The sequence below is a fragment of the Triticum urartu genome, chromosome 5A (assembly GCF_056163025.1).
Source record: "Triticum urartu cultivar PI428250 chromosome 5A, HENAU_Tu73, whole genome shotgun sequence".
Lineage (NCBI taxonomy): Eukaryota > Viridiplantae > Streptophyta > Magnoliopsida > Poales > Poaceae > Triticum > Triticum urartu.
In genome coordinates this window covers 26970039-26980490 of record NC_141877.1, presented here as the reverse complement: position 1 = coordinate 26980490, position 10452 = coordinate 26970039, and the positions used below count along the sequence as shown (strand labels likewise).

Sequence of the window (10452 nt, the reverse complement as noted above, 5' to 3'; positions counted from 1 at the left end):
GAGAGATGGCAGGAACGACACAACAGTTGCCAAATGCCCTGCGGTTGGTACAAGGGGAGATTCCCCCCATAATTAACACATGTTAATTAATCTTCAACACCCCCCCCCCCTTAATTTACAATTGTCCATGTAAAATCATCATCTTCAAAAAGTCTCCTCCAAAACCTATGGGGAAAATAAGGAGAAAATGATGCAACATATAATGGTTATTGTCTCTTTTAACTAAATATGAGAAACTCATAGAATTTAGAGGACGATAAATATGTCATATATACTTTTCTAAAACCCCCGGTGGGGAAAACAGAAAGTATGACATATGATCTTGTGTTGATATTACCTCATTAAAAACCTTGATGAGAACCTATAAAAGCAAACTTATGAAGGGGAAAAAGATATAATATGATGCTTTGAACCTGAACAATTCAGGAAGATACTCACCCTGATTCTTGCCAATTCTAAGCTATCACATACCATTTTCATGAACATATTTCTGGAATGTAGAAGTTGGTAGAGGCTTGGTGAACAAATCAGGAAAGTTGTCGCATGATTTGACTAGCAAGAGGGGCAATATAGTCATATTGCTTATTATGCAGCATGTCTTCATCCGGGCAACACAAGCAACATTATCTTAGAGATAATGGTTGGTGTATGTAGCCACGAGGTCTGTTTTGAAGACCCTCATGTGATGGCTATCACACCTAGCAAGAACACAAACTTTGTCTATGATCTGACATAGTAGGGATCTGATCGATGTATCCAGTGATATTGGTGTCCAGATTTCTCTGAAACTAAAATATTAGGAAAAAATGTTTGATCAAGGTAGTCAGAATCCCGATTCGACTGCTCGAATCCTACGACTTCACGACCCTACGGAAGCATGTTGATCCAAATCCCACTATGAATCCGAATCAGGTAGAATCCATGTTGGGTCGTGATCCAAATCCTAGAATCCTATACAAAACTGTACAATCCCGACTATGCTATGGACTACATCCGATCCTACTAAGTTATCTAAGCCGTTTGTTTAGTTGTAGCAAAATAGTATGCCATCATCCAAACCCCTTTTCATGTACCTCATGGACCTTTCAAAGTATATTATATATTAATTACTAACTCCAAAATAAAGTGTGTGTTAAAAATATATTAGGTCTATAAATAGCACGGCTATGATTGTACATGAGATTTTAATAATAACTTAGTATGTTAATAGTTCTTTTGTTATTATAGAAACACGGTATTGAGGAATAATGTATTAAAAATAGAAATTTAATTTCCATTTTACAGAACTTAGTATGTTATTGTGGAGCTCATCAACACAAACAGAATAGCCACAAAGATGACACGCATTAGTTAAAGTTCACCGGAGATTTCTTGCCTGTCAGTACATACAAATAAATGATACACTTTTAAACAATAAAAGAATACATTGATATACAAAATGACGTACAAGGCAAGCATGATAACATGCATGAATTTAGAAAGCATAATTCTGTTGTGGCTACAATACCGTACAAAAAAATCACGGCATGCACATAATTGGCCATTTAAGGTATGCAAAAGTAATATAAGTTGATGAAAGTGGATACTGTTAGGATTAATTAATTAGTTTAATTAATGGAAATCCCTGCTTAGCAAAACCAATGTACGGTTTCTCTCCCGATGGGTCACGTCCTATTGTAACGGACGCGTTCTTTCGATCCATCTCTTGTAAGGGTCGCGCCTGTGCGACCCGTCCCTTCCAGGGATATAAATATGTACATCATCGACATCCATCAATAGTGATTGACTACTGTTCGTTCGCACAGTTTCTTTACACGTTATCAGCAGTTCTCACTAGCGAGAGCGACAGGCCACACACAGGAACTCGCCGGAGAAGGACTTGGAACGGTGAGGATGTCGTCCCTCGCCTATCTTCTCCTTGGTCTTCTCTGGGAAGAAGGTCGCCGCCATTTCCTTGCTGAGCAGCACCGCCGGTTCGTCCGCCATCGATGGGGGGCACCACTAGCAGTTTCTGGCCTTGGCATTAACCGCCGCCAGAACTTCGCTGGAGGACGCCGCCATCACGCGGGCGCTGGACGACGCCGTCGCGCCACGCTAGAGAACCGCCGCCTGGCCACGCCGGTTGACAACCGTCAGGGGCTGGACCCAGGGCCAGTTGCCGGACTGAATGCTCCACCATCGCAGAACGCTGGGATGGGCGTGCAAGAGCCTCCAGTTGCCGCTCCATCCGCACCACGGTGGTGCCGTGTGCACGGATATGGCCCGTGCCCCGCTCGCTCCAGTGGCACACGTCAACCGTCACCAACGTCGGCAGAGGAGGAGGAGCAGGAGATCGTCCACGACGTACCTGCACGTGGCTACAGCCCGGCTCCGACGCGCGTTGCCAGCGCCAGGGGCGATGGCCTCGTCTTCATCCCGACTCCAGGACGCGCCATGGCCACCATGGGCACGGTCACCACTGCCGGAGCAAGTGGCAGCGCCGGTCGAGGGCCTGAGATGGCCACCGCGGGGACAAGTAGCGCCCCATGGGCGTTCGGTCGCTCCTCTGCTCGTCCAGGCGAACAGAGCTTCTTCCTCTTTGGGGCAAGAGGGATGCCCGCCACGGACGTCGCTGGCACGAGCGGCGGCGCGGGTCCGCCCGACACCGGCGCGAGCCGCCGTCTTCTCTTCGGGCGCTCCGTCGCCGCCGTCGACCGTCGCCCTGGATGCCGTCAGGGCGCCTGGAACCCGGCGTCGCTCGGCCTCGCCAACGGACCCCAGAATGGGGTGGACATCCCTGACTACATCCCCTCGTCGGACGAGGAAGAGGGCTTCACCCCTTCACCGCCGGCGGCTCGCCGGTGAGTGCGCGTCCGGCGCGGCGGCTGGAACGGGGGAGAAAGGCGCCGCGTGGAATGGGGATCGGGGCGGTAGGAAAACCCTAACCGCCGATCCATTTTATCCAACGTCTAAAGCGGCGCCGGGCCAGTTGGGCCGAAAGGCTAGACGGGCTTCGCCCCGTTCTGAGCCGGAAAAGAAGAAAAAAATGAAAAAAAAACTACAGTACTGTAGCAGTACTGTAGCAGTGAGCTGTGGTACTGGTTTGGGTCTCCCTGTATGCGACCCAGGACCTTTTTTTTCTTTTGTTTTTCTTTTCCTGTTTAGTTCTTTAACTAGTAGTTTGAAGTTGTGACTAGTTATTTAGTAATTTGTGTAAATTACTATATTGTATTGTTCAGTAATTAGTGTGTATTACTGTATTGTACAAGTACAATGTATGTCAACGTATATGTTCCGGCAATTTGGCAATTGCTATATGTTGATCAATATACATACATTGTTTTATTTACAACACAATTAATTTGCTATGAGAGTAAATTAATAAGCATGATGATTGCATGCAGGATATGGCTGACATATCTAAAAAAGAGTTTGCTGAACTTGCCGTTGATGGTTCTAACTATTTGACATGGGCAATGGATGTCAAAATCAATTTGACGGCCAAGGGACTCAATTCCGCTATAACCACTCCTGCCCAAGGGACTGCATCCGTAACAGACATAATAAGGTATTCAGCGTTGCACTTCATTCGACATCATCTTCACCCTGACCTAAAGACAGAGTATCTGATGGAGGAGAGCCCTCTGACACTCTGGAACTCCTTAAAGGAGAGGTATGATCAACAAAGGGCAGTGATGTTGCCTGAAGCGCAACGGGAATGGGCACTAGTCCGATTCCAAGACTTTAAGTCTATAGCTGCATACAATTCTGTTGTTCATAAGATCAACTCCAAGTTGAGATTCTGTAATAGTGCAGTTTCTGATGCTGATCTTATTGAAAAGACGCTTTCTACTTTCCATCCTTCTATGAGGATACTTGCTGAACAGTATCGTCAACAAAAGTATAAGAAGTATTCCGAGTTGATTTACTCGCTGCTTCAGGCAGAGAAGCACAATGAGCTTCTTGAGAAGAACAATTTGGCTCGTCCAACAGGAACGATGCCTTTGCCTGAATCACACTTCAACTCTAAGAATACTCAAAAGTTCAATGGTTCCAAAAAGAACCGTAGGACATTCAATGGAAAGTGGAAGCGTAATGAGAAGCAGAATAAGTATGGCATCCAAAAGGGAAAAGGTTCTTTCAATAAGAATTAAAGGGCTAGCAACACTGGTTTCTTCAGGTGTGGTTGTAAGGAACATATTGCAAAGAAGTGTGACACTTCAAAGCATTTGGTGGAATTGTACCAACAGTCACTTGGAAAGGGCAAGAAGGCTCAGGGGAACCAGTATGAAGCACACTTCACTAGAAATGAAGATGGCACCCCTACGGTTGATGGTTCTCGAGATGATTCTCTGAACATGGACAACCAGGAGCAGAATCAGCAAGTGGAAGATCCAATACTAGATGTCGATGACATGCTAGTGGAATTTGGTTCTACTGACATATATGGAGACCAGATTTAGTCTCATTTGTCTAAGTATTGTAATGATGTTATTAGACATATTACATGTGTTGTAAAATAAGTTATGTCCTTAGACATAATGTGTTTGCTATGTCGTGTGACATAGGGCTTGTAATAAGTACAAGACATATATAGTTTGTAATGTATGTACTGATTCTATAAGAGTTTGATTATATACTGAACTTTGTTCTTTTACTCTATAGAACTTCAAGGAATAATACAATGGATGAGGAAATGTGTTTAGTGGATAGTGCATCTACTAACACAATACTTAGGGAGATGAAGTATTTCCGAACACTCAAGAAGAGTAATGGAAGTGTCATGACAATTGCTGGTCGAGACACGGTAATTGTTGGTTCTGGTCAAGCTACAATTACACTCCCTATGGGTACTAAATTGGTAATCCCGGATGCTCTACTGTATCCAGATTCTACTCGTACCTTGCTGAGTTTTAAGGATATCCGCAAAAATGGTTTCCATGTGGAAACTTATGATGAGGGTGGGGCTGAATGCCTACTCATAACTCAGCAAAAGGGATTTCGAAAGGAAGTCCTTGAGAATTTGCCTTCTCTATCTTCTGGATTGTATTATACATACATTAAACCAGAGACGCATATGGCGTACAAGATAGTTTTTCAGAATCTTGATAAGTTCAAGATTTGGCATGGTCGCCTGGGACATCCTGCTATCGAGATGATGCAAAAAATTATTGATGGTTCTGTTGGACACAACATAACGGATAGAAAGTTCCCAAAATCATCGGATTTTGTATGCACAGCATGTGCAACTGGAAAATTGATCACAAGGCCATCTTATGTGAAATTAAAGGATGAGCCACTCAATTTCCTTGAACGCATTCAAGGAGACATTTGTGGTCCAATACAACCGTTATCTGGACCATTCAGATATTTCATGGTCCTAATTGATGCATCAACGAGATGGTCAAATGTGTGTCTACTATCAACAAGGAACCATGCCTTTGTAAAGCTAATTGCTCAGATCATTAAATTGAGAGCAAATCATCCTGAGCATAGGATAAAAACCATCAGAATGGATAATGCCGTGGAATTCAGTTCTCGAGCATTTAATGATTACTGCCTAGCTTTGGGCATTTCTGTGGAGCACTCAGTACCTTATGTACATACCCAGAATGGTCTTGCGGAATCATTTATCAAGAGGATCAAGTTGATAGCAAGACCGCTCCTGCAGAATAGTAATCTTCCAGCTTCATGTTGGGGTCATGCAGTTTTACATGTTGTAGAATTGATACAAATTCGACCAACTGCATATCATACGGTCTCCCCGTTGCAGTTAGTACGTGGAAACCAGCCAAGTATTTCCCATCTGCGGCAATTCGGTTGCGCGGTATATGTACCGATCTCACCACCGCAGCGTACATCAATGGGCCCTCATAGACGAATGGGGATCTATGTGGGGTACAATTCTCCGTCAATCATTAAGTACCTGGAACCCCTGACAGGGGATTTATTTACAGCTCGGTACGCTGATTGCATTTTTGATGAGGACAATTTCCCGGCATTAGGGGGAGAGAATAACCACAAAGAATGCCGTGAAATAGATTGGGATGTGAAAGGCATCTAGTCCTTAGATCCACGTACGAATGAATCTGAACTGGAGGTTCAGAAGATTATAAATTTGCAAAATATTGCAAATAATCTGCCAGATGCATTTACTGATTATAAAGGTGTCACAAAATCAAATGTTCCCGCTATGAATGTGCCAGAGAGAGTGGATGTGACCCATAGATCTACTCAGCCACCCAAGAGGGGGAGGAATCTGGACACAAAGGACAAAGCTTTGCAGAAGCGTCCAAGGGGAATGAGGAATCCTCAAAAAGTAAATGCAAGTCAACAAGATGTTGATATTCAACCTAGGGTTGAAGGACACCTGAAGGATGTTGGACATCCAGAACCCAACACGAGTGTGCACACAAATTTTGGTGTTGGGACATCGGAAGACCTTGATCCAATTGTTGAGGGAAATCATGAAGGATCAAAAGGTATTGATGAGATATCCATTAATTATATTGATTCAGGAGAATCATACAAATAGAAAGACTATAGTTGTCGACATTTATTTCGCCTCTAGAATTGCAGAAGGCCTTGATTTGGATCGAGAACCTAAGTCCATGGCGGAGTGCATGAAGCGCTCAGACTGGTCCAAATGGAAGGCAGCAATTGAGGACGAATTGCGCTCGCCCATAAAAAGAGGGGTATTCACTGCAGTAATACCCACTCCTCAGCATGTGTTCCCTGTCGGAGCAAAGTGGGTTTTCGTTCGTAAGAGGAACGAGAACAATGAGGTGGTGAGATATAAGGCGAGGCTTGTAGCACAGGGGTTCACGCAGAGACCCGGCATCGATTATGATGAAACATATTCTCCTGTTATGAGTGGAACAACGTTCCGATATTTAATATCACTGGCAGTGAAAATGAATTTGTCTATCCAACTGATGGATGTTGTGACTGCATATTTATATGGGTCACTGGATTCGGATATTTATATGAAAGTTCATGAGGGAATGAAGCTTCCGAATCCAAAGGCTAATCGCAACATATATTGCGTAAAGCTTCAGAAGTCATTATATGGCTTAAAGCAGTCGGGAAGAATGTGGTATAACCGACTGAGTATATTCCTTCTTCAGAAGGGTTACTCAAACAACAGTGATTGCCCATGTGTGTTTATTAAGAAATCTAAGAATGGATTTTGCATTATTTCTGTGTATGTGGATGATCTAAATATCATTGGGCCTACACAAGAAATACATGAGGCAAGTAATCATCTTAAGACGGAGTTTGAGATGAAAGATATGGGTAAGACTAAATTTTGTTTGGGCTTACAACTTGAACATCTTCCTTCAGGAATACTTGTTCATCAGTCTGCTTATATCCAAAAGATTCTTGAGAAATTTAATATGGATAAAGCATATCCATAGAAAACACCAATGGTTGTTAGATCTCTTGATAGAGATAAAGACCCATTTAGACCTAAGGGTGATGACTGGTGGCTACATCCACGAATCATTCTGAAATTATTGCTTTGTTTGAAGCATCATGTGAATGTGCATGGCTTCGCAGAATGATTAACTTTATTGAAAGTTCAAGTGGGATTAGATCATTGGAATCACCCACTATTATCTATGAAGATAACGCTGCATGTATTACACAGATGCAAACAGGTTATATAAAGAGTAATATTACAAAGCATATTTCTCCTAAGTTATTTTATCCCCATGAGTTACAGGAAACTGGGGAGATAAATATTTTGCAAACGAAGTCATGTGACAATCTTGCCGATTTGTTTATAAAGTCATTACCAAGTTCTTTATTTGAGAAGTACATCAATGGAATTGGTATGAAACGGCTTCGGGATTTGCAAAGTTCAGGGGGAGTGTCTCCCTGAATGATAATCCGTTTGTAATCCTTGGATCTTTAATATTGCACTCTTTTCCTTTATAAGTTTTCCTAAATGGTTTCTTATGGGAGGTTTTTAATGAGGCAATAGTAATGCAGGCATTGTGATATGTCGGTTTCTCCTTATTTTCCCACTGGGTTTTTGGAAGGAGTTTTTGATGGCGTATTGTACATATCTCCTCATATTTTTCCTACAGGGTTTTTGGAGGAGATTAATCGTAATGATGATGATCAAGATGTTGATGATGATGTTTACAAGAATAATTGAAGCAGAGATTAGGGGGAATGTTAGGATTAATTAATTAGTTTAATTAATGGAAATCCCTGCTTAGCAAAACCGATGTACGGTTTCTCTCCCGATGGGTCACGTCCTATTGTAACGGACGCGTTCTTTCGATCCATCTCTTGTAAGGGTTGCGCCTGTGCGACCCGTCCCTTTCAAAGATATAAATATGTACATCATCGCCATTCATCAATAGTGATTGACTACTGTTCATTCGCACAGTTTCTTTACATATACAATAAGAAATGAAAAGATGTGACGAGAGGGGTGGGCGTTCGGTTCCCCCGGACCGAACGGTTCGGTGCTTCGGTGTTTTGATTTTCTCGGTTCCTATAAAACGTGGACCGATCGGTCTCTAGCAATAAACAAAACCGAGCCTCTCATGCCCCGATCGATCGGTTCGGTACTCGGTTTTGCACCGAACAGGCTGAACAGTTGGCGGGATGGGGATGGAATAGCTGCTGTACTTGTTTGTCTCGGCTGGGCTAGATAACAACACGTGTTATGCTCATGAGGTGAGCGAGACAACAGGCAACAACAAACAGTACCTAGGTTCACTAAAAAAAACTGGCGGGCGTCCTGTACATGTGACGAGAATCAGGGGACCAGCCGGCCAGCCTACGGCACTGTTTTCCACTCATCTTATATACTTAAGAAGTTCACCTTCATTATTTGATTTATCTCAACATGTAGCATAGACACCTCAACATCCAATTACATCCAGCCACATCACATCTCATGCAATCCCACTCAAGCCCACCTCCGCAGGTCTCATCAAATCAATGACTACATTTTTTTAGAATCAATCAATGACTATACATTAGCGTCCTGTCACCAATGTACAGAACCGACTGTACAGCTGCCGTCTCTCCGTTTCCACTTCCACGGATTCCTCCTTAAAGAAACCACAAAGCGATTGGAAAGACAACACAACACTTCCACTTCCATTCCCACTCCCACAGACTCCTCTCCCAGAAAAAGGAACACGACTTTTCTTTTCCTGGATATACAACAGGGTGCGGTGGCTGGAAGTAGATCGCTCGGTCAGGGCCGTCAGGCCGCTCCTCCGGCACGACAGGCGGTGCTTCTCGCCTCCGCGGCTCTCCCGGATACTCTACTGTATGTTCCCCTTGCCAGTTCAGTGCCCTACGTCCCCTGTTCCTCCCCTTCTGTGCCTGTTACATTCCGGCTGAGGTAGCTCCGGCGCTCCTTCGCCCTGAGGAAGTCGGTGACGGCCTGTTCCTGTAGAATCAGACCGGCTGCTGGTGAGTAACCAATCTGAAGTTAGACTTCTTTTCTTCCTGAAAGGGCGCCAGGGCCTCAACCATGGGGTAGACGTTTATTTCCTGCCTCGAAGGAACGCTCGATATATTGGAGTGCACCGGGTCAACAAGTCATTGAATTTTAAATCGGTTTCCTTTCCATCTTGGAAGGAACGGATTAGTGCGACGCTGGGCAGGGCCTCAGCCGTGGCTTGGAATTTTTTTTTTTGGCCTGGAAAAATGAACGCCCTACAGGAGTCCTTTTCTCTGATTTAGAACAGTGATGTTTCTAACAGCATACAAGTTTTTAAATTGCTCCATCGAACAGGATAGTATACAAGTGTTCTTCCCAACAGGTTATTAGTATGTAAGCGCCGCAACTTCTATCCATCAATTGATATGCCTTTGCAAAGTTTATGACTGATATAGAATAGACGCACCATAATTCAATATCTACATATCTTAAATATGTTAGTACTTTACCTGCTATTTTCTTTGCGACGCAGATATAAGTAGATTCCTATTAACTGATTCGTAAAATGATTTGCTGATGTGACCAAGTAAGTTATTGCATGTAGTATATCTGCTTCTTTTTCGCTGCCCTAAGAGATCTTGATTAGGCATTTGTATAAAAAAATATGCATGTTACATCCTGCCCTTTGGGAAAAGGTATAATAAATTATTATCTATGTGATTTTATTTTCTTCATTCGGTTCATCTATTAGCAATATGAACCCTATTCTCCCTTAGGCAAATTTCTTACACTCGTTTACTCCTTGCAGAATGTGTCAAAAGAGACCAAAATATACACTGGGTTGTTGCTCATCCAAGAAGAACTGGTTGATGAAGCTGAGGTCATCTTTGAATTTTATTGATTGTATTCTGTCAGCACTTTATATTGTTTAATGTTCACATCTTATAATTTCTTGATCTCCTGTTGGTTTCACAACTAACTTAAGATTATCCCCTATCCATGCATAGGGAATACTTCTGATTTGCCCAAGCACTTCGGATGCAATTTATACTGATGGC

The 10452-nt window shown here is 43.1% G+C and overlaps 1 protein-coding gene across 1 annotated transcript; it reads left to right on the top strand.

Moving 5' to 3' along the window:
• The first annotated feature begins 3001 nt into the window (after positions 1-3001).
• LOC147967714 (uncharacterized) lies at positions 3002-4603 on the top strand. The gene has a single exon (XM_087522516.1). The coding sequence runs from the start codon at positions 3378-3380 to the stop codon at positions 4131-4133; it is 756 nt and encodes a 251-aa protein (XP_087378642.1). The 5' UTR covers positions 3002-3377; the 3' UTR covers positions 4134-4603.
• Positions 4604-10452: the final 5849 nt, after the last annotated feature.